We start from the raw sequence: 24,812 nt of genomic DNA on the forward strand, positions 1-24,812 counted from the left end.
ACTCACTCCCATACCTTTTTTTGTCATCCCCTACAGTGATATGTCCAAATTTGGGCTCCCTGCCTCAACCTCCAAGAGTACTATTGGGCTGCTCATGCAGATGAAAGTCTGCACGCATGAGATCTTGCGCAGGAAACTCCTTYTAACTGCTACTTACATTTCTACAAAGTATCATGAATATTTTCARTGAAGAAAAGCAGAACAGTAAATAACAACAGCAGTTTTCTACAGCTACAATATAACTGCAAAGTCTATTAAAACTGCAGTTCTACTTCAAGGGAACACTGATCAACATACACTAGGGTTAGGATGATCAGTTTTCTTGTTTTATTTAGAACAGTTCACTCCCTTCTCTGAACCATCCTCACCATTAATGAAGAGCAAGGCATATTTCCTGTTTTAGGGAAGATTTCAGCCATCTGTTATGAAAAATTCAATACTGCACTACCATACGATCTTTGATATTAAAGTGTTTGTATTCTTGTACCTGTTGGGACTCCAGGGTATGGTGGGAGTCATGCTGACATCTGGAAACAAAATACTGTTGTCCTTAATCCTGTCCAAGGCATAATGCATTTCACAGAGGGGTAAGCGATTTAACTGAAACTGAAGTTCAACCTACAGTATAAAATGAATGAATGAACAGAAGAACCAAAAATGATTAATTAAGAAAACACTATTTAGACTTTGTTGCATATGATAGTTAACAATTTTCTTTTAATGCAAACTACTCTCAGAAGAAAATAGCAAACACCATCTGATAAAAGATTTGCGATAGTTAACTTGCCCATTTTGAACCAAAATATAGCATTTTTGTAATGTAATTTAGTTGTTTGACTTTCATGAATACATTCCACTGTAMTTTCAGAAAATCAGATTCTCAAAAAGTATTATTGTCCTAAAATATTGTTTTTAAAAATATAAGCTTCCATGCCTTGTTATAAGAACCACTTCAGAACACTGACAGGCCAGAAATTTTTACTGATCAGATGATATAAATCAGATACGTGACCAACAGAGATAAAACCCAAATCTTACTTACTTCCAACCAAAYATTCTGTAAAAATATAACTTGCTGATTATGTTCAGTTATTGAAACAATTAGCTGCATATCAATACGTTCACTTTCTGTTCTCTCAATTACTTGTGTTTTAATGCTAGCAAATAAAAGATAATGCCAACAAAATCCTGGTACAAAGCCAGAAGCAACATGCAGAGTATGTTAACATCCCCAGTTAAACCCAAACTGAACAACAGCCGGTAAAATTAGTTCATACAAATGTATACCAAGAGCAAAGAGAAAAATACATTCTAAATTTGGAGACAGGATAAAATCAACTCCTGGGGAAAATAATTCATGAAAACATCTCACTCAGGTTGTAAGTTACACACATTTAAATTTGCATTTATCAATTTCTCCAAAAACAAATTATCTTGATCACAGCACTGAGCCAAAGAACTAAATGTTAACAATTAACACAGAAGCCTATATCAATAATTTCACACAAATTTGCACTAATGTTAAAAGGCATAAAGACACCCAAAGTTGCCGAGCAACTTCAAAGTGACTCATACACATTAAAATTTTTTTTCCAGCATTGTAACTGYAGCTAAATAGTCATGCAACTATTGTGCAACAACTCTAATGAGCRTTTCATGATTAAACAAGAGCAAATAAGTACCGTACTGAGATTTATAATGAACCGTGAGCATGCTGAGAAATTATTTCAGCCTTCCTGGAAAAGCACCCCTCAATTACCTAGAAAACATAGCAATAATATTTAAAATTTCCACAGTCACCTTTACCGACAGCTCTCACGCTCACTTTGCAGAAGCTGGCTCTGTACTGCCAGCCAGCACACCAGAAAACCAAGAACAGAGCAGAGACACGCCGAGGCCGCGATGTCGGAACCGCTCCACCGCCGCAAGGAGACGTGGGCAGAGCCGGGGCCCAGCGCCCCGGGGAGTCCCGGGGAACGCCGCTGCGATGAAGGCAGCCCTTCTAAACCCGGGCCCCACGACCAGGCCAAAAATCTTGTCTCAGATGTATTGGTTCTCTCCTCTAGCACTCATTGACTCACTATTGATCTGTCCCTTATTGCTTAAGCACTCTTTAATCTCGTGATAATTACTGTTAGTAATCAGAAAGTTCAACAAACACCCAGCAACACTAAAATGCATTTTAAGACGATCTGTTTTGATACCTTATAYATAGACACAGTGAAAATTGTAAGTATAAAAAGTATTAAAAGACCTAGCCAATTAAATAAATTTTTTTATATAGTATATAGTAAAAAAAAGTGTTGTATTAAAGATCCTTGTGATTATCAAAGTAGCACAGTAAGCTTGAAAACAACAAAAAAAAAGTTAGAAAAGTAGACARTCACTTCTCTAAACTCACAATGAATTCTCATGAACCTTCTCCTATAGAGGAATAATTTAGCCTTATATATTTAGGTATTTGTTGGATCTGACACCCCATTTTCTGCCCATAAAGTTACTTGATACCACGGAGATCACAACTGTAAAACCTTCTGGTGTACTAATAATCTTTATTACTTCAAGAAGATCATCTCTTTCAAAAGGATGTGCAAAATGCAGCTCTTAGACAGCWCTTCCTTTTTTCTAGTGTATTTAAATAATAGTATAATATGTAGCATGTAAAATCAATACTAGCTTTGCTGTAAATAAATGTCTGCTTGAATCAGTGCAGAATGTAGMCATTAACGTTCAGTGTCTCACAGATATAAAGGCATTAAATATTTATGTCAACTATCACATTTTACAACAAGATGTACAGCCAAAACTCCAAAGAAAAGGCCAATAACAAATCTGCGGAATACTCAGTGTGGAGTTCACTAAAGCGACTGTAATGGTTAGGAAAACCTTTCCCCCCCCCCTCCATAGTATACAGGAATATTTAAGAATTTCCTCCCTGTCCCCCTGTGCCCACCCCATCATGTAGCTTATGCCTGCCCAGTCCCTTGGTAAATACCCTGGCCTAAAGCCGTGTGCTTTAACATCTGTCAAAAACAACAGATCCAGCTCACCCTGCCTGAGGGMAACCTTGAGATTCCTTCCAAATCTGTGCCCCATCCATGTCTATGCAGTGTCCGACTTTGGCTGCCTAACCATGTCCTGCAGATGTTTGGAAAAGACGAATGGCAGCAAATGGCAGCAAATGGCAATGGTCCCGACCTCAGGGCTTGAGGTATGCAGGAAAAACRGCCTTGCTCAAGCAGATCCGAGGCTAACACGAGGACCCACTTCTAGAATGATAATGTAAATGCAGAACAACCATGACGCTCCTCTGCATGGTACTTTCATAGCCCCTTCTAGGAGCCTAAGTAAGGTGGTAGCACTAAACACCTCTTCTTAGCTACAGGCATTCACCACTTGTTTTTAAAAACAGCTTGTTGTTCATTTTATTTTTAATCCAGTTTGAACTGAATCAAATTTGCTATTGTGGAGTACCGAATGAGGCCATCTGTGAAGGAGAGGTATGTAACCTGCTTTAATATATATTCCAGAATAAGAAAACAGTGGGAAAGGAAGTTAATTCATTGCCAGTTTCCCAGCAAAGGACACAGAACAGTGTAACCACTCCAAAAATAAGAGAGTCTAATGCAAGGTTGGTCACCAAAAAGAGCAGCCAAGGGGTTTAAAGTACCAGCTCAGTCCATGCCGTCTTCATGAATGGTGCACTCGATAAAACTTAAGCTAGGACAGCAGGCAAACAAAAGATCAGAAAGTTCATTAGATGAATTATTAAGAGAGAAAGGAAATAAACCACATAACCTCTCCAAAACATACAGAAATAAAAGCAATTTGACCAACATTTAAAAATCACATGGGGAATACTAACTCCATTAAAGAGTCCCCATGTCTTCAATAAACACACTATACGTCTAAATTATAATATCCTCAGGCCTAAYCTGAGGATCTCTTTCCAAATTTCAGTTACTTTTCAGTCAACACTCAATTGGAAAAAACTTTCCACACAATTAGAACCGATCACCATATAGGTAAATGTTTAAGGATTTGACCACTGGTTCTCTGATATATTTATGAGGTATTAAATGATTTTACAAATAACTTTAGGACCCAATTCTTAATGCAGAATAGAGGAATTACAAACTAATTTGTTGTCTCTGGCTAAGTTTTATAAGACACTCAAAGAAAAATAAGTTAGTTACTAAAGCCTCAGYTCATTTTGCATTCCAGCGGAGTTTTTGATAAGTCAATTAGTAGGTTTAATTATTGTTTTAAGAAAATAAGCACAAAACGAAGYGCCCAGTACAACATAAATCCTCCCAGACCAATTACCGATGCTAAATTAAGACRCTAGAATTCTTGCATATGTTTCCCCAAAACAAAATGAATGGGAGGAGGTAATCCTTGAGTGAAAAGGAATTAATTTCAAGCAGTTCCAGTGACCTTAATTTGAGATTATTTCTGTTTGGTAGCAAGATCAACCTCAAGGTCTACAGCAGACACAGAGGGGAAGAGTGGGAGGAGTGTAGCATTTAACTACAGCTTTGTCTTCCATTACCTGCACTTCCACTGACGTTCCATGTAYTGTCTTGCTTGCAAACTACACAGAATTATTTAACACAAATACTCTTTCCTCACCAATTCAAGTCAACCTCAAAGTAAACAAAAACYGGATCTTCCTGCCAACACAATTTTCTCTAGCAAAAGCATTATAACTTCATTTTGTGACTGAATGCTTCCGAGACAGATTTAAGTTGTAATATTTCTGCCCTTTACACAAACTTCACATCTCCTTGTCTTCACACGTGCAACAGTATGGTTCTCACAACAGATGACCAACAAAGAGCAACTTCTCCGGAAGGTGAAAGGTAAGACCGACTCCGCTGAATTTATTTGCGGTTCAACTAACTGCTTATTCAAGTCCAGCACCCCAAAGCCATGTCTACCGCACATTCCCACTCAGAGGTTCTCAAAAACTAGCACATTTGTGAAGCAGTCAAGGACTGGCATGTCTCAAGGAGCGGGAAGAGACATAATGCAAACAGTTTGCATACCAACAACACTTCCACTCAGACTTACCTGCATTTCACAATCTGCCCGAAGATTAAGTTCTTCACAGCATTCCCTGGATACTCGCAAGAAGATATAATCCTTTGTTTTCTCTTCAATAGCTGCTTCATAAACCTTCTCTTTGGTTCCTTGGGTCTGTGCTGACTTCTCTTTAGTGACAGGCAATAAATAAACAGCATTGACTTTGGTCATCACCAGCCGTCCAGCCAAAGTGTCTTCCGAAAGCGTTTCAGTGAGCTTAAAGCGGCCAAAAAGTTGTCCATTTTGAGCATACTTTGCACCTCCAGAAACACCAGTAAGCATGAAGCTTGCTACAATCTGCAATTGCACTTTTATGTTGAACCTAAGAAGAAAGCATCAAGTCAGTGCAGAAAAATGCTCTCAGATTTAGAAACTTCACGCATTCACAGATTGAGCATGCATTGCCTTACACTCTGGGTGTATAAGAAATTATTAAACATAAGCAAGAAAGCCAAACCTGGCCCTTCACTAGTACGCAGCTTTAGCATGTTTACAGATTTTGCTTTTGATGATAGCCAATATCAAACATATATTTACAAGAATTAATATCGCCTCACAAGAACCCTCACAAGAGAGAATCAAATACTAGTTTCTAAGACCAAAATAAGTCTAGGGTGAAACACAGTTGCTGTGCAATGTCCCAAAGCAATAATAACATATATAAACAATTTATATTGTAAGCTTATGTTATATTTACTGATTTTACTAGGTATTCAGGGAGACATATACAGGCAAAGAATAGAATAAGGTTCCTATTTATCCCATATCTCTCTTCCAGGCTGCAGATCAAAGAAGATAATCTACAACTTGAAGAAGGCAAATGGTATGGATTGCTTCTATAATTCAGACAGCTTGATTAAAATGCTTCCTAAATTAAGAATATAGGCATTAAAATGAGATCAGTTTATTTAGAACAGGGGAATGGCATCACAGGCTTGGCCATATGAGTCATCCGTCCACAGAATGCCTATTGGCAGCAAGTAACAAATTCATTCTTTGTAGTTACAATTTTCAAAAAGTCACATGTGTAACACATTAAAGTGACTTATTAGCACATTTTATTGACCTCTCACCAATACATAATAATCTTCTCCTATGGTTTTGTACAGACTGCTTCAATCTGGTTTTAAAAAGAACAAAAGAAAGAAGAGTCTGTCACTCTCTTTAGCAATATTCCAATCTCTTCTCATTAGCAAGGTTTTCCTGAATTTGTAATGAATTACCACGAAACGAAATAAAATCAGACCATATTTTCCACAAATATGAAGCTGCCATTATGTGAAATAACTTCCAATCTTGAATAAAATCTCTTAGAAAAATGTATTTTCAGRCAATGTTTTTCAAACTTAAACTGTTTTTGTTTGATCTGTTGCTCTTCTTTCTGATCATTCCTATTTTAAAGTCATAAATCTGCTAATTTATAGTTTTAAAAAAGCACTGTAGTGTCAAGAATCACAACCCATAATAAAATGAAACATCTTAGCTCTCTTGGAATTCAAATATCTACCAAACCAATAGAATATATATTTTTTTCCATATCTGGCAAATCCTTAGTCTTGCACGAAAATTGCAAGTTTGCCCCCTCGTGGTACTACTCACTTCTTTACATATTATGAGTCAGATACACATCTCAGTCTCAGAGAGATGTCTTCTTATTTAACATGGATTCGTCCTGTTCATCAGTAACTGCAAAGGCTACCGGGCAAGCTACAGTTAAAGTGATCACTCAAAAGCATGAATTTAAGAGAGCAGACTAAAATTTAGCRAAATCCTTCCAATTTCCAAATGCACTAAAAAAAGGAAAAGCAGACCCTTTCCTATGGCAATGCCGCATTATTTTGAGCATCTATCAGTAAGTTAACAACATTTAAAACAGTTCATATCTCATTTAGATGATGTTACAATATCGTATAAAACTTAACACAGTAACTGAGAGCTCTACACTATTACTCAGACACAATCAGATGTTCTTGTGAATTTATTTTGTTAAAGTTTTCCTGAAGTTGAATCCTTACGCTGTTGAAGACGTACCAGCTCATCCTCAAATTCTAATTGTCAGACCCCACTGGCAAACACTATTACTGCCATTCTGTGACAAGGCACAAGCTACTCTTTTCCTAACCAGCTAAAATCAGTGTACTGTATTAAAGGGAATCTAATCTTTACAGATTATCGAACAATTTCCATTGAGTAAACTGACACCTTCTGGTGAGCTGTTAAACTACAGACTCCTCTAAGGACTAAACTTAAAAAATCAGAAGTTGCTTCTTTCATCCATTCTTCACCATTGCCTTGCACTTAAATATTCTGCATTGCAGCAGAAGTGATTTGTTTTCTCTGTTTTTCAAACTGAGGATCAGAATCTGTCCACCTAAAATGTGTGCTTTGGACTTACACTGTGATTCATTTTTGTAAAAAAATAAAAAATAATAAAAAAATTTTCTAAATATTTACATGAATTAAGATTCTCAAGATCCCTATAAATCATGGGTTTACTTTACAGACCAGGCAACTGATGTATAAAGAGGTTAACTACTCCATTTCCAACGTGGGTTTGATTTTAATTTTTAGAAATGATGAACCTTGAGTTTCTACTGAGTCTTCAATTCTGGTAAGTAGCCCATAGATGCCTCAAGTTGGTCATCCAAGAAAAATCACTGAAAAGTAAAGCTGAGATCTGAAAATGTGGGCTTTAGCGATGATCTGTGAAATAACACAGCAATAGTGGTGAAAGAGCACTACAATGCGGGCTTCTGTTTCGCACTACAACGCTCCTTTTCCTAAAGCATTAGTTACTAAAAAAGAGACTATTGAATTTCACTGCTCCCAGGTTTTCTCCATAAATTCCACTAAATACCGCTTTCAGTTAGTTATGTAGAGTTTTTCTACAAGGAAATAATAAACTCTTCATCTTCCAAACAAGTTGAATGAATACGTATGTATGTTCCAGCACTCTCCAATACACWGCAGCATTTTCTAGATTGCATAATGGATCCTTTTGTACTAACACTTAAAGATTTGATGGTCACCTAATCAGAAATGCATGTTTAATTACCATTTTTTAGCATGCTCTTACATAGAAACTTTTTCACAGAAGTCATGATGATTTCTTTTAGCATTCTGATACAGCAAATTCAATTGCAGCATTTAAAAAGTGTTCTTTTCTCAATGCAGGAAGAATTCTTAGGGGGTAAGAATACCTAGAATTTTAGGTTTTTTCATACTTCAATTTAGTCATTTTATGAGCACACTCTTCTGGACACCAGGAATTTTTTCAGGTCTTTGATTACTACTTGATTTTTGGCTGCGCACAGTRGGCTCTGCAGGCCATCAGACTAAAACAAACCTTTCTAATCATCCAAAACATAAGCATATTTTAACAGCACTTCTACCCCATGACCAATATTTCAACTTCAGCAGAGATGAATGCAGCTTATGCAAAAAAGGAAAAAAAAAAAGTAAGTTTCCTCCCTAGCACTGCAAAATACCAGCAGAATTAGTGTTAATGAAACCAGCTAAAGACGACCTTGTTGTTCATGTTTTAAAATCACAGAAATTAAAAGAAGACTTAATAAATCATTAATCCATCCAGTGCCAATGCAGACAATAATTCCCAAATGGCCGTTCTGAACAAAGAAGCTTCATATAATATTTTCTTAAAAGCAAGTTCAACATGATTTTATTTTTACATTGATGTCTGCAAAGTTCACACAGGGGTGCAGCATGACAGATACCTAGGCATTATTAGAAGGTAAGACACAGTAACAACAAAAATTTATTTTCCAAAGTCAGTGTTTTAAGTTTTCACAGCTTTGAGTATAAATCTGCTCTGTAATTCTGGTAGCAAACAATGCACTGCATGGCAGGAGCAATATGTTACCTCTCAGATTCATTCATGTTCGTACCAGAAAATATACATAAATTCCAACTATTATAACAATTATATGCTGTTTTTCTTTTTAATGTGCAAGAGAAAAAGGAGGAGATTTAAAACCCTCCAAAGATTGTACGCACTCAAAACTTTCCAAAACCAAACAAATATCTAAATCAGCATATTGTTTTGTTTTTTCTTAGAAAGAGTGCATTCGTGTTAGGAAATTAGACAGCAATGGATCCCTTATTCTAACCTCTATTACTCTATTTTGTGAGGTACTCAAGTACTTTTTATAAGTGCCTTGGAATATTAGAATAAATACAATTTAAGCTCTCCAAGACCATCCTAAACCCAGAATGAACTCCCTTTAAAATGAGTTCGAGACTGGCTAAAGCCACTGCAATCTTTATCTTATCCAATACTTTTCAACAGTTCCACTCAGTGACCCCATGCGAAATGTGCAACAGTAAGTGTTTTTCCTAGAACACGAGAAATCATCAGCATTCTGAAAACCCAGCAATTCACTCCAATCTGACCTGCAGACATTCATGTTATTCCAGTCGTCTCATAGGAGACCGTGCTGACTAACCCTAGGACTTCTATGATATATACAAAAATCCATTAAAGAGTAGCAGTTCATAAACATTTTGACTCATGGCACCACTTCAGGTAATATAACCCACTTGCATTTGTATTTCTGGGCCCATTTTCACACTTGCAACCCCAGCAACTCACTAGAGAATACCAAGTGTGTCATCTTATCCGCAGAGGATCTGCAAAGTGTGTTAGTTTGAGCCTTGGTGTAATAAAGTGGGTCAGCTACAAGATCAAAAGAATATTTCTGTCATCAACGCTATCAAAACAGAAGACTTCAAGCACATTATTAAACTTACTTTTATCAATCTACTAGATAGAAAAAGAAGAGCAATAACTTATTGTTGCATCAAATTGTCCAAAAGGGAAGCATTAAACACAGGAATGCACTCATTATTCTTTCATTTCTACAGGCACACTGCTTTTTGGTTTCTTATGAGGTTTGAGATTGTAATTCTTAATGTGAAAATTCACTCAGAAAAAATATTATTTATATCATATTTTATAAAGTTTACTTTGAATGCACTTTTGTTTTAAAAAATCTTGGAAAAGTCATCCTGATTATACACACATACGATGGAGAATATTTTTGTATGCTGAAAGCAGTCTTCAAGCACAATTCCTCTATATGTTAGATTCCAGCTCAAGAACAGAGCACAATAAAGATAAAAGACATGGGAAAAAAATAGCCCAAGTATACTGCACTTCATCTGAGATATGAAAAAGAAATGGAAACATTTTCATGCTTTAAGAACATTAGAAATACAAACCATTAATGGATTTTTTCCCCCTAAATAGCAGAAGAGTGATTCAACTGAACCTCTGTATTTCCAGGATTGGTTCTTCTTATAAAGGCATTTCTGTCTTGGAGCTTAAGTAATTTAATTAAACTAAATTTACTACCAAATTAAGTCAAAGGGAAGATATACTTTCTTGACTTTCCATTTTGAGCAATGCATCACTTTAAAACTCTTTCATACAATGAGTGAAGGTGAAATTTTTAACCACAAATATCAAAATACCACAAAAAAGGCCCAGTGAGACTCTGTACATGGGACACTGACATCTTTTTCCTCACTCTGTATTTGTTCACGCAGCTAATCTAGTTGGACAATATGTACATAAGAACTAAAAATATTACAGAACGGAGCAAACAGAGCATGTATATTATATGCCTTTTATTAGGAGATTTATTCAAAAGCTAGTTCTCAGCCTATTTAGAGAATAAATATTACAATATCAGCTCTCACATCACCATAAGATCAGAGTTTGAACCACTACACAATTCAAACTTCTTCTAAAAACTGTATTTTATGCTCCCTTAACATCTTTTATATGAAGGTTTCATACACTGCTGAGCTATAATCTACTTTTACCAAGGAACAAAAAATATGTAAATAAGTCCTATTATCAATTTCTTTCTGTTTAGAGAGCCAGAAAGACTACACAAAAATAAGTATTATCAAGACATTATAAGAATATTGTACAACAGCTGTTCAGTACCTCCAATTGTAAGCATAGACTGATATAACTTATTTAARCAAATATTAATAAATTACACTTGTTAAGTGCTAGTTTAGTACTTTATTAAAGTACTCCAGATACTCTCCAGATTCACACACAATTTTATTTCCAAGAAATAGGAAGACTTAATACCTTAACCATTAACCCTTACAAAACCAATCAGGTAGATTTAGTTAAGAAAAAGTTGCCATCCTCATCATTTTGACAGGACAGCAACAACATCTAAGATACAATTTGATAAATGCATTACTTACTTGCTAACTTCCTTATATTGTGCTATTTCCTCAATATAAAGGAGGTCATGCAACCGTGACTGATAGTTGGTCTTGGTCAATGATTTGTCCAGGACAGATTGTGTAAAGAGCTGGTCAGCAGAGAGAGGAATTTGGTATCTGGTAAGAAGGCTCTTCTCCAATTCAGTAGTTTCATTAGGCTCAAATTCTACAATAGTCTTAGAAGTAGAATCCCAACGCTTAGCTGTGGTTAGCAGCTGTTGCCGTGCGTGCATCAGGTATTCAAGATCTGGATGCAGATATATAATAGGGAAAGGAAATAAGTTCAGACTCTCCAAACTCCTTTCATCAAAAAGATCWTTTTCCATTGTGATCACAAACGCTTGATAAGCGTAAGTGGGAAACATTGGATCTCCTCCCACATGACTGCCCCACAATTGCTTACAAGTGAGACAATAATCTTGAGTTTAGGAGACAAAAATCTAATTATTAACAATATATGGTTAAAAAAAAAAAAAACTCCTAAAAATAATGCCATTCATGATAATAAACTAACTACAAATAACAGTCTCCTCTGCCCAGAACACCTTTAGTAATTTCATTGCTTGTACTTTAACACCCTTCTATTCAGGTGTACACAGAGAGCAGGCAGGCTCTCAAACAATATCAGAAAATAAGATATTCTATAGACTGCAAACAGTCTCGGATCACAGACAAACAAGAAAAGCTTTTATTTCAAAAACTGCAAGCAACTTTGAAGGACTTGCCAACACAGTATGCTTCCAAAGCCTAACTGTAACATCATCTCCTTTCAGAAAYACCAAGTAAAGAGCCTCACAACACATGCTATAAAATTTACAAGGTAATAAAAGCAAGTCAATAAGCTAGCTGGTAAAAAAAATCTTTAATTTGCAGCATTTCAAAAGCCTTTAGAAGAATAAAAGAAAATTCCACAATACCACATTATATGTGTATTTTGGAGAGAGTCACATCATATAGCTAAAGTGAGTTTGCTAAGCACAACTTTGGAAATGTAACCCAAAACAATATAAAGTCAGAAAACTAAAAGGAAATTAATGTTTCAGTTTACCCTAATTTCAGGGGCCGTGTAGCTTAAATCAGAAACAGAAAACCAAGCACTATCTACAGCCACCCAAAATATATCCATTAACGCCACAAAAACGCTCTGACAACAATGCAGCAGTTAACAGACTTGCAGTTAAATTGCAGAGCTGAAAACATTTGGCCTTTATAGTGAAGGTATAATATTATAATGTATTATTTCTAAATCAGATTTAAGATAGGTATCCAGGATTTCACAGCAATGCTGAAAAATGTGCAAAAAATACTTTAATCTCACATTAAGCACTTAACCATCTTGACTGTCTTTCTAAACAGAGGAAAAATGCAAGGTCTTTTTAGCAAAAGAAATCTTGGTTCAGCATGACTATGACGACAGGAATTTAGTTTGTCTCACTTACTAATCTCATAAAAATCTGTTCGCAAAGAAGCCACATCTAAGTATCTACCTCAAGCCTCAACTGCACGAGTAGTTACAGCTGCAAAGGGAGAAAAGGCCCACGTTTGAGCAGCTTCTGTTTGAAATCATCTCATGGAAAATGAAGCTTTCTCTGGTACAAATCGTACCTCGGATCACAGAAGCTCAGTGATTACGCCGGTTTAGCTTCCCTGCTTGCTAGGAAGATGCCATTTAATTCCAAGCACTGCAGAAGCTGCCGCTGCAAACCTGACATAACACCACATCCCGGCTGCTAGCCCAGACTGCGCACACGCTGCCCCTCTCTTTAGGAGACTTTGTACTTTCTCAGTGCACAGAAAACTTCCATTAATTCTCTTTTTCCATAGCAAATAAAGATTTCAAAAAGCACAATGGAGGCTCCTCTGTTACAGTATTTTAATGTTGACCTCTCTTCCGTGCCCAGATATATAGGCAGGGTCCCAAACTACCGCAGGAATTATGCAAAAGGGACTGCAGGCTTCTCAGTTTAAAAAGCATTTTCATGAGATCCCAACCCATGGACGCCAGGCGTAAAAGGAACAGTACAATGAGACACATGCAATATGTTATCCCTGTCACCTGCCTACTTACTGCCTTCTCATGGTAACTTCCTGTTACCAAAAGCCCAGGATTTTGTATTTATATTACCTGTAAAGCACCTACCACTCTTTTAGTTTGAAATAAGCATTAGTAGCAACCTGCTTTAAGACCCACTTTAGCATCCCTCTGCATGCAGAGGGGCAATATGTGAAAAGGAGATACCAGACAGCGCTATCTTAACTTCATCTACCACTTTCACCCAGACTTGCATTGGCTGTTCCTGGTATTGCTCTGTTTAGTAGTTAGTTTAAAACAGCAAAGACCCAGACCATAGACARCTCTGACAATTAAAAACTTTGGCTTTGCAAGTAAATGATAAGTTGGCTTTCTTGGTCTTAAACAGCTCTACATTAAAAGGACACCAGCTCTCCAGAAAAAGTGTCTTAGTAAACCTGTCAGCTGCGATTACCCGCACCGTTACATGGAGAACATATAACAGCTCCTGAAAAGACCACAGCCTTGCTTCTAAGCATAGTTTCTCATTCTCAATGCAATATTCTCTGCTTCAAGAGACATTTCAACTTGTACAGTCTTCCTGCTCTTGGTTACAAGAGCTTGGGTCACCTGGAAAGATCAGATCATAATCTYTGGCATCTGTTATTTACAATATCTTTTTGGTAACATTGCAAACGTTAGTCTGTTATATGTAAATAAAGGCCAGGAAGAGAAAACTGCTGTTTTCTTAGTTTCACCTTCTTTTTCCTGGTTACATCCCAGAGCTACAATTTTGTCTCTTTAGTGTTTATATCTCTCAAATCGTCGTAGAAAATTACTATACTCTATCCAAACCCTTTGTTTATTGCCAAGTGACACATATTTAGCTCTTTTAATCTTTTGTCATAAATCAAAGCACTCCCTTCTTTTTTTGCACTTCTGCTTTGAATATCTTCCAATTTGCCGACATCTTTCCGATAATGAAGTGATTTCAGGTTTGTAATGAGAGGCATAGATCAATTTTGCAAACAGAGTACAACACCTACAGCTACATGTAGTTAAATTTTCAACTTAAACACATAAAAAAATATATAGCTACATATTCTTTGCGTTTTTAGAATTCATACCACCATCAGTAATTTGTTGTGCTACAAGCCTACACTTTGTCTCTTCCTTTTTACAACTTCAGTCAGACATTACAAGGAAAAAAATTACCTCTTCTCAGATAGTCTGCTTTTAATTAATGAACTAATTATCAGGTGCATTCTTACACAGAAACATTTCCATCTTTCCACTGATCTTTTCTAAATTTTTAACATTTGCACCCATACAAGAATATATATTAAAACATAAACATACTTTAGCTTCCAAAGATGCTTTCAGGCACATATCACACTACTATTCAGTAACTCCTAGCATTTTGACAAGATTTAGGAGCCAAATCCTGACACAGTGTAATAGTCCTACAGCAATTAATTCCAGTGAACCCAGGCCAATTTTCACCTTCTGAATCTTCATCCGCTATTTATACTCATATACATGATGAACATAAGAACATATAATAAAAGACATCCATTAACCATTAACAAAGATGCTGTTCTGTTCAGAAATATGAAAAGCAAAGAGGTAACGTGGACAGCTTCCACTATTCCAAAAGAAAGTTTTCATACATTACCTTCTGTTGAAGCAGCATCAATCATTACTCGTTGCATGAGGACCGGTTCTAATCCAAAATCAAACACAACAGTTTGGCGAAAAGTTCCAAAGATTTCTGTGTTAAAGGCTATACTGACTTTGTATATATAATGATCTATTCCATTCTGGACCATCTTTCCTCCTATCCATTCCTGACAGTTTTCTGGAACTTCTTGGGATACCTGGGTAGTGCTGTCTCCAGCAGATATTGCAACGATACTGAAATGTGGACGATGGGCATCATAAAGTAATGCCACTCGATACAGCATTCTTGCAGGCTATAAAAAAATGCAAAGGTTGAAATGACAGTATGTTGGGAAACTGAAATTATTTCAGAAATATCTTCATTTGCAATCAYATAAGAAAGCTTATAAGAACTCTCAGCTTCTCAGAGCAGGTACAAGTCCTGCCTGCTTTCCAAAAATCAGAGCCCTGGATACATAATGACCAGGACAGCTGAGAGAGAGAGAAAGGACATGGTGCTGCTAGGAAATAGCTGTATTTTAAAAGAAGTATTTTGTGATTGAAATCTCAAGCACAAAAGGCTACGGACTGCATTCCAGTTTTTATTGTTGACCCACTTTCAAAAGATCAGTAGTCCTACCTTACAAGTGAGAGCAAATGTCCATGTCTGATGAGACTTTTTGGTGGTGACAGTTACTGATAGCTCAGGATTATGTTCTACTCTCACTCCTTCTACACTTTCACTAAGCTAGATTTAAAGAAAAAGAAGATAACATTAAGCTTCTACAGACAATATCAAAACAAAAGCATTCAGGAAAAGCTTCTATTTTAGCACAGACAGTGAAAAGAATGGTTTTCTAGATCATGAACTGAACTGAACTAGAATTGTTTTCTAGGATTTATGCAAGTCCTGCATAGGAATTAGAGAAGATGCATGCTAATTCAGAGAGACAAGCAAACCAACTCTACTATATCTACTATAAGCAAAGAGTACAACCATTTAAGGACAATTAACACAGGACTTCATTTTCAAAAATCAGCTTAATTGTAAATGCTTACGTAGAACATGATTTCATTTGGAAAGAAGGATCTGATACAATGAGGCCCAGAGACTGCATTTCTGAAAGACCCCAGATCTCACTGACTTTAATGAAAGTACTAGAAACACCAGGAAACTAGGCTTTCTACTCATTAATCCATTTTGCAGAGTCCACTCTTCCCGGATTTTAAACAATAGATGGACCGAAAACTCCTTAGGGTCAGTGGTAAGTAGAGCTGGTCGAATGCTGTAAAAACATTCTTTGGAATTCCAAACAGCTGCTGAGTTTGATCACATCCATACCCCTCACTCTTCAGTATTCAAACATTTTTGAATGTTTGGGGAATGGCTGTTCCTCATACAAGTGCCTGCAGCTGCAGGCAAAGAAAAGGAGCCATGCACAAACAAGAGTATTCTCCACTAAGTAGTGAAAGCTTCACCATTTATTGTTCTCCAGTTTTAAAAGTTCTACCACGCCATCAAGGAACAGGAACAATACCATGGGACTTGGCTGAATGAGCCTGCGCTGGGAATAGCAAATATGCAAAATGAACAAGCTGTGATTAACCCACAAGCTGTAATTCACAAACACTTTACTGGATTCCTGAAAAGAATGAGTACATTTGCAGAAATCAGCCCAAGTCTGTGATATCTTTGCAAGCAGACATAGGGCTGAATGGAAAGGGAAGAAAATTGGTTGGACAATTTCTTGGTAATTAGTAATTCGACCAGCTCTGATAGTAAGGGCCAAAAACAGGCTCATCTGTTAGTTTTAAATATGAGCACATAGGGAAGTAGTATATTTTCCTTACCACTTTCTCAGGAGATAACGAATTCATCCATTTCTCAATCAAGGTTTCCATATAACTGCCCGAACATTGTTTGTTTTCCTTCTGCTGTTTTAATCTGATCAAGCGGGAAGCATATCGTTTTTGCCATTCTGTTAGCTCTTCCTGGGAATGTGCTGAAGTACACTGTGCACCGTACCTGCAGATCCCTTGCTCTAAAAATCTACATAAAATAGGAAAAACGATTATGCCTTAAAGTTTTCGGTCTCTAATTTAAAAAGAAATTTATCAAGATTTTACTTCTAAAGCCAGAAGGACTTGTTAAGTCTCTCTCACAGAACTAATGGCAGTTTTAGTCCACGGGAATTGATTTGGCAATATATAAATGTACTTAGCATTTTGTAAGAGAGGTAGCAGCTTCTCTGACTGCAATGTCCAGAAAGGTGTATCAAATTTCTTTCAAACATAACAGGACACAAATCCTATTAAGAAATTTCCAGCTTCAAAGAAAAAAGAAACAAGTGTTTGTACAGCAGTTAATGCAATGAGATCACGGGCCATCCCTGAGATTACAAGGCGCTGCAGTAATATGAATAAAATGCTGTTAATCAGGGGCAGAGGGAAGATACAATGTAATTTCCTCCAGCAGTTACGTTATTAGCTGATAAATGCTCATTCAGCAGTTTTTCCTGGCGCAACAGTGACATCATGTGGTTCTTCCTACTAAATACACCTACACAGAAACAATCTCTCCAGGAAAAGGTTCAACCATCCTCTTCGTAAAAAGTGTCTCAAAGGATCTATTTTATAGAGCTTAAGGATTTGTTACTGAAGTAATTTTTTCATGTAATGGCACGTGCTGATGCATTAAACTCAATGATATACTTATCACCTAAATACAATTTAAGCATTCCGCTTCTCAGAATTTTTTTTGAGTGTCAACCAACAGTACTTAAATGTCTATATAATTTGGGAACTCTTTTTAGTTATAACTTAACTATTTATTAACACACAGCAGTAGCTGCATCTTTATCATTCTTCAAAACTCAAGCACTTAAAAACAGATTACAAAGAAAGAATTTTTTTTTTTTTTTTAAGATATGAGGTTACTAAGAAAGTATTCAATATACAGAATAAACATTAGGCCAGGAAAATTTTTGTTGTTTTTTGTTTTGGAGAGGTTTTTTTACATAAAGAGACTACAAACAGTTAACGTAAGTATCACATGTACCAAGCAATTAAGGCCAGGCAGGAAAATATCTGTTGGATATCAAATATATAGAAACTCTGTAAACATAACTATATTTGAATCTCGTGTAGATAACTGTTCATATACCTATATTAAGAACTTCTTCCTACAGTGGGGAGCGACTGTAAAAGAGAAAGGATGAATCAAGACTAAAAGAATACAGCAAGTCAGCACTCCACGTCACTGATGAACGCAGCAGAAGGGGACCAGTGACTGAATAACCTTTTCACAGCATATGTATTATGTAATGTGAATTAGCTTGTGAACTCCGAGCTATGTAACAAAAACAAATAATACTTGACTATGACAAGAAAACCTTGCAGCAAAAGTATTTGGATATCCAGGCCACATGTGGATCAGTGGTTGTAACCTGAATTAACATACACTTTTCCTTTAAGAAAAGTTTAAATATTTAAATGTTTGAGTGCCCTAACTGTAAATAAACTAAGAGTGATATATACTATGATGTTACTAAGTTTTCTTAAACTATGTTCCCTAAAATATCTTAAAGTTAGAATATTTTTCTTGGTAGTCAGTTTCAGTATTTTATATCCATTTTTCCAATCCAACGTTGCTTCAGTGAATTAGAATGCTAAAGTACAATTGCTGGAGTACAACTATGATTTTCATTGCCCAAAGTAAATGGAGTGTAAGCATAATATAAATTGTTGACCTCTTCTCATTAGCTACACAGCAGATTTAAAATTAAGTGTTTTTCCTTGTCATCATTTAATAGCAAAGTATATTACCTTAAAAATCTATCATTATGCAAATTTTCTATGTTTTCATTGTTAATATTTTTAACAAACACTTTTTTTCTCATGTTTGATTTCTTATTAAATACCTCCTGCAATTCCATAACTTTGTTATCTAGAATAAATGTATTTCTACTGCTTTATGCCACACAAGGCAAAAACAAACCACAGCTTCAAAAATTCATATTCAAGACCTGTAACTGCTTCCTTAGAAGGAAGCTAAAATCTTTAATCCATGATCAGAATGATACTATTTACATGGGTTTGCTGAGTAAGGCAGCCTTCTCAATCTAAGGTTAACAGCATGCGTAATAAAGTAACCAGTAAATTTAATTTACAGTTTTAGTGGAAAAATGTTTAAAAGCAAGGGTTGGAAACAAGATATACATGCTACTTAATAGAAAGTCATAATGAGTTAAAAAAAATCTTCTTTTTCTAAAATGCTGAACATGCACCAGATCTGCTAAAGTCAACAGGACTTGTCAGCATTTAGCATTTCTAGAAAATCAAGCCAAAAGTAGCCCAAATTCAGCAGATTCAGTCATCTCATCTAAAAAGCAGGTCAGATTCCTGTATACTTTGAAAATAATTTATTTGTATGAGTTACATATATGGGAGAATCAAGTGCATAATGATGGTTTTTTCCTGAGTATATTAATATAGTATTACATAAGTAATCATGGCTAACAATACAATATAGGGAGTATTGGCTAGTGAATTGAAAAACAGAGAAGGAAAAAATCCAACACAAGCACAAGCCATTGGATCTTCAGCAGGGCCACACACCTCTGCATATTTCAGCTTATGCAGAATGGGAACAAGAGATCCAGAGTGAAATTCTACAAGTGTTGCTTATCCGAAGACAAATCCCATTTATCAGCAAAACCCATCCTCTCTCCTGCCAAAGCACACTTCACTGTGCTTCAGTTTGCCAACAGTTGTTTGTGGGAGTGAACTTTTTACATCTCCAAAATTATACAAATTTAAAAAAGACGGGAAGAAGACAGATGCTACCTTGTCACTAGAAAAAATGTTCCTCAGACTACTCTCTTATAAAATGCAATTATTGATTCCATTTTACAGACCACTGAGATGCTTCTGGATGAATTGATCTACCCAAAAATCTGAGAACAAATCAACTCTTGTTCTAACAAGTAGCTTCATCCTCCAGACATCTTAGTTATCCTAACCTTCTGTTATCAGCTAAATAAAAGAGGAAATGCTATGATCCCTTAGAGAATGTCAACATAAAGCAATGACTTTACCTTTTACATAGTGTATATTCTTCACTGCTTGTGACTCCCCTCGGTGGAGGGCGGAACTGCCAGCCATCCCGGGATCCTGCAGAATAGTCCAAAACTCAGGTTACTTTTCAAACTTCCAGTTATTTCTGAGTCATGGATAGCAATTGCTCAGGGAACCATGTCTCTAAACATCAACCCATAGCATRTTAATAGACAAGCAAAATTATTGACCAAAAAATTAATTCTCAGTCCCTAACAAATTCATTTAGAACAAATGCTCTAAGGATACAAAGGCAAGTTTCAAAGTATATGGCAGACCAATAAGTACAAACTTCTGCCTCCAAATTCAACCAATGATGTTCAAATCAATGGTGTTCAAATTGCTCAACCTTAACCCACATGGCTCATCAAGACAAACAGTCAAGCTATTCTTCTCCTTTTTGACTACTACCATTCTGCTCATGGCTCAGCACTACTTCAAGTCTTCTCATCGCAAAATGAAGTAGCTTTAGAATTGAGTTACATACCTTCTTCTAAATCTTCTACATGGTATCCTGATGGTACCTTACCAGCTGCCTACAATTATTAAACAAAAAAAAAAGAAATTAATTTCACCAACAAAACCTGCTTTGGCTACTTTGCTGATACAATGTGTTTTAGAACAACCAATACAAAATAATTCATCAGAAGTCTGAAATCTATTCTAGTCACAAACATGAATTTCCTATTAACCCAAAACTAAATTACAGTCATTGATAAAAGAAATTCTGACAGGAACACTGAGTCCACTCATCCTTAGAAGAAAGCTATAGAGATTTTTACAGGAATTAATTCCATCATGCAATCATTTTAATGTGGATTGCAATAAACTTGTAAAAAAGCCAAAGTCTAAACTGTATTGAGATATCTTTTAGCTTTAAATCTACATTAAAGGTAAAACCCAAATCAATGACTTAAAAGAAACAAAAAATAAATAAAGAAGTGGCAATTCAATCAACAGACATGACAGATTAACCTCCTACTAATACAAAAAAAGGTGACTGAGAGGGCATTTAGATTTGTTAACCAATTTCTTAAGTCATGTTTATAACTTGAGAATCACTTCCAGCAGAGAAAAATGCAATAATTAAATAACAGACACATACATGCTTTGAATTCTTTCCACTCACTATCGCAAGCCAGTCAATAACTATTAGCATCTTTCTCTCTATTTTTTTCATATTATCCAAGATAGTGATGAAAGGCTGCTGAATAGGTGGTAAAGACCGATAGACCAGTGGAAACTACAAAGTAAGATACAGCATGTTCACAGTGGCACCAGATTTCCTGGGGCCTCTCAGCTGTATCAGATACTTTTCATTATTTTCCCAGTAAAATGCTCATTATTACCTCTGTTTCAGCAAGAAGTGTTTTCAATCGTGTCAGATCTTTAGTTACCATCCCGTTCTGGGTAGGGAGAAAGAATATTAATATATTCAACAAATAAACCTTCCCAAACATTAAATAATAGCAAAAAAGTAACCCCCACAAACATCACCGCCCCAACCAACAAGGAGAAGGGCAAGAAGAAAAGAGAAGATGAGTTTGACTTACAACGTGCAATTTCAAATGACAAACTATGTAATACTGAGCAAACAGTATTGTGAAAAAGGGAAATTTTACACTAGCCAAACACTAGACAGCAGGTATCAGTACAGGGCAAGGCAAAAGGGTGGCATATGTAAACAACTTGGGAAAAAACTCTTCCGAAGTTTGGCTGCCACCCAAGATAAATATTAACAGCTACAGCATTTATTAAACCACATCCTTCAGACCAGTGAGCCTACATGCAGTGTGGCCCAGCACCCTGGAGGCCGTGTGGCCCAATGGACAAGGACTACTGGGTGGCCTTGGGCAAGTCACTTCGCCTCTCCATGCCTCGGTTTCCCCACCTGTTAGATGGGGGCAGTGACACTGCCTGCCTTCACAAAGCGCTTTGAGAGCTACTGATGAAAAGCACTATCCATGAGCCGCATGCTACGGTTACTGAAACATTTCAGCTCTGAAGAAATCAATATAAAAAACTGTCCCTGCTGCTGCAGTGGTGGATTCCCTTCTTCCTAAGAATCCATTCTACAAATTACTGATTTCTATTGTTTCATAACTCTTTCTGCTCTGATGTAGACCATCCATGCCTTTTTTCACCAAAAAGCAAAGGTTAGCCATCYAGCTCAAAATAACAACACATTCAAGTATATTTGAAGTGAAATCTTTCAAAAATGAATTTATCTGAAATAGAATAGCTACACACGACAATCTCACGCTCACATTAGGCAAAAACTTTGAATGCAGGAACCCACACTTGTGTTTTTATTTCAATAATGTTTTGCAGAAATTTAATTAGGTGCCACTGCATTTGTTAAGACTCCACCTTCACATTTTGCCTGTGCTACTGAGCAGCAGAAATTATCTTCGTTAAAAATTTACACACTCAAATCTCACTTAATTGTTTTCAAAATGCTTTTTCACTTCTTCAGCAGAAAGGTTGTAAATTGAATCTGCTGAGCTTAAATGTATTAGAACATAAATAAAGTTACAAATAATCATTCTCTTCAGTTATTATGGAAGAAATTGGATGAATAGCAACTCCTCAACAAATTTACTCCAAAACTTTGTTTCATTACTCCACTCAGACACTGGCAGAAGTCAGTATATCAACTGCTGATTTTAATATTCCTGTAGAAAACTATCATCTAATGATCTAAGGCCTGTAAAAATATCCGAAGTTCTGCTTTGAGACAGGGCTCTGGAATTATATAAGAAGCCACCTTCATTTGCATAACAGTAGTCTAAAACAGGGGCATTATACATTTCCGATGATAAGGAGTTTTGGGCTATTTTAGTAAATTTTTTGAGGGCAAGTTTTCTTAAATCTGGCCAGGAATTTTTCAATGAAACACTTTTTCATTAGAAAACACCAGCTAAACAAAGAAAAAGCTTTTCATGTAAAAATATCCCATTTGGGGGGAAAAGGTGGGGGAGGAAGGAAGGAAGGAAGGAGAAAAAAATTCAAGTCCAGGATATATATCAGACACAGACAAACAGAACTCTTCTCAAAAATAGTCTACTGATTAAGTTATGCACAAAGATATAGGAAACATGATTTCAGCTCCCTCCAGGTAAAGTCCTAGGTGAATGTCTAATAACTGGACTGCACAATCAGCCAGTGCGTATGTGCATCTCTCTGGCTCAACTAATATACACTTAAATTTTTTTTAAAAAGCATCACACCAGCACAGTGACTTTCCATAAATAATAAAATAGCAAGGCATAACTACTATACTGTACAGTAAATATTACAGTTATTTTTAAATAATATTGAACATGATATATCTTTAATCATTAAGCAATGTATATTGTAAGGCAACTCCTATACATCAATATATTATAAAGCAAAAGACACTTTCCCTCCTTTTATTTCCCAACACCAACCACAACAGCTCTTGATATCACACTTTCTTCATGATTTGACCAGATCACTCCTTATCTGCGCTACCACTGTGTTTCTGGATTTAGCACCACCACCAGCTCWTGGTGATGAACTGCACACTACTTAATCTAGATTCCAGAAATAAAAAGGGCACTACCCTTTGGAGACTTCCGCATGTCCCTAATTCTCCCCATATGAGTAGTCACATAAGAATCAGTAAGTTACTCACATATATGAGGTTAAAAACATTTTTAAGTGTTTTGATRGTTCAAAGGTAGAAGAGAAGGTTTGAACTCCAACCTTTACTTTGTCTTTGAAATGCAAGCTTTTTTCCTGAAAAGCTTTTCATGCTTTATTACAACTTGTTGTGGACTATTTATTTAATAGGCTCATCAATTTTTCTGCTTCAAAGGCTGAACTTACTGAAGTATACACAGAATGGTGTCAAGTGCAAATTAAAAAAGCAGGCAAAAGTTTGAGATTTATATTTCTCTACTCTGTTAAATTGCATTTGTACAAAAAATACTTTGCATTCCTTGGGGATTCAGAGCCAACAACCAAAAATAAATAAATAAATAAAAATTGTACTGACTCGGAAACACTGGTAATGCACCCTAGGTATCCTGATTACACGAGTGCCCATATACTTATCTTTGTCTTTTCCATACAAATCATTTTTGTTGCAACCTGCCAGTCAAACATATGTTCAGAAGTTTGTTATTAAACACATACACAAAAAAAGGAAATACAAATTGCTTTTCATGTTATGTAGATCGTAGCAAACCCACTTACCAATGATTCACCCATCAGTGATTTGGAAAGAACATTAGACACAATTTGCAGCTTCCCTTTAAGATGCATGCAGCAGAGCACTGCACGGAAAGATCCATCTCCCTTGGCCAGCCCCTCTCCCAGCACTGCAACACAAATCAGCAACTATTAGCTTCATCATAGTATACATTTAAGTAAACCCTACACAGTTTTTCTTCAACTTTAACACAAAAATAATGTCTGAAACTTGGGTTGAATCCATGGCTTCCTGAAAAGACAAGACTTGGATGTAAAGGAAATATTACTTGATTACATCTCATATTACTTGAAACTTATCTCCCATCATCTAAGAAAAGCTGTACATGAGCTCACAAACAGATTTAGAATAATGTTTACATGCTAAAATACAGAAAAATTAAATATGGGAAGGGTAAATCCAGCTATCTAACACAGACACAAAGGACCTCCTTTTCAC

At 36.2% G+C, this 24,812-nt stretch overlaps 1 protein-coding gene across 7 annotated transcripts in view; it reads right to left on the reverse strand.

Annotated features, from left to right (window-relative positions):
* The window catches only part of HELZ (helicase with zinc finger), an 88,885-nt gene that overhangs the window by 44,994 nt on the left and 19,079 nt on the right, over nt 1-24,812 (reverse strand). For 6 of the 7 annotated variants that reach the window (XR_003253779.1, XM_026067469.1, XM_026067471.1 and 3 more), the window contains 10 exons: nt 24,359-24,483; nt 21,487-21,543; nt 20,625-20,673; nt 20,119-20,194; nt 16,874-17,072; nt 15,663-15,770; nt 15,039-15,336; nt 11,332-11,599; nt 5,074-5,407; nt 488-618 (listed from right to left, as the gene is read on the reverse strand). Coding sequence is in view for 6 of the 7 variants with exons in the window: in XM_026067469.1 (XP_025923254.1) it covers nt 488-618; nt 5,074-5,407; nt 11,332-11,599; nt 15,039-15,336; nt 15,663-15,770; nt 16,874-17,072; nt 20,119-20,194; nt 20,625-20,673; nt 21,487-21,543; nt 24,359-24,483 (1,645 nt within the window). In the remaining variant the exon portion in view is untranslated. Of the gene's footprint in view, nt 1-487; nt 619-5,073; nt 5,408-11,331; nt 11,600-13,844; nt 13,957-15,038; nt 15,337-15,662; nt 15,771-16,873; nt 17,073-20,118; nt 20,195-20,624; nt 20,674-21,486; nt 21,544-24,358; nt 24,484-24,812 lie in introns of those variants that run through there. The other variant, XM_026067472.1, reaches the window with a different exon arrangement.

Source organism: Apteryx rowi, unplaced genomic scaffold (assembly GCF_003343035.1).
Source record: "Apteryx rowi isolate R43461 unplaced genomic scaffold, aptRow1 scaffold_26, whole genome shotgun sequence".
NCBI classification, from domain to species: Eukaryota; Metazoa; Chordata; class Aves; order Apterygiformes; family Apterygidae; genus Apteryx; species Apteryx rowi.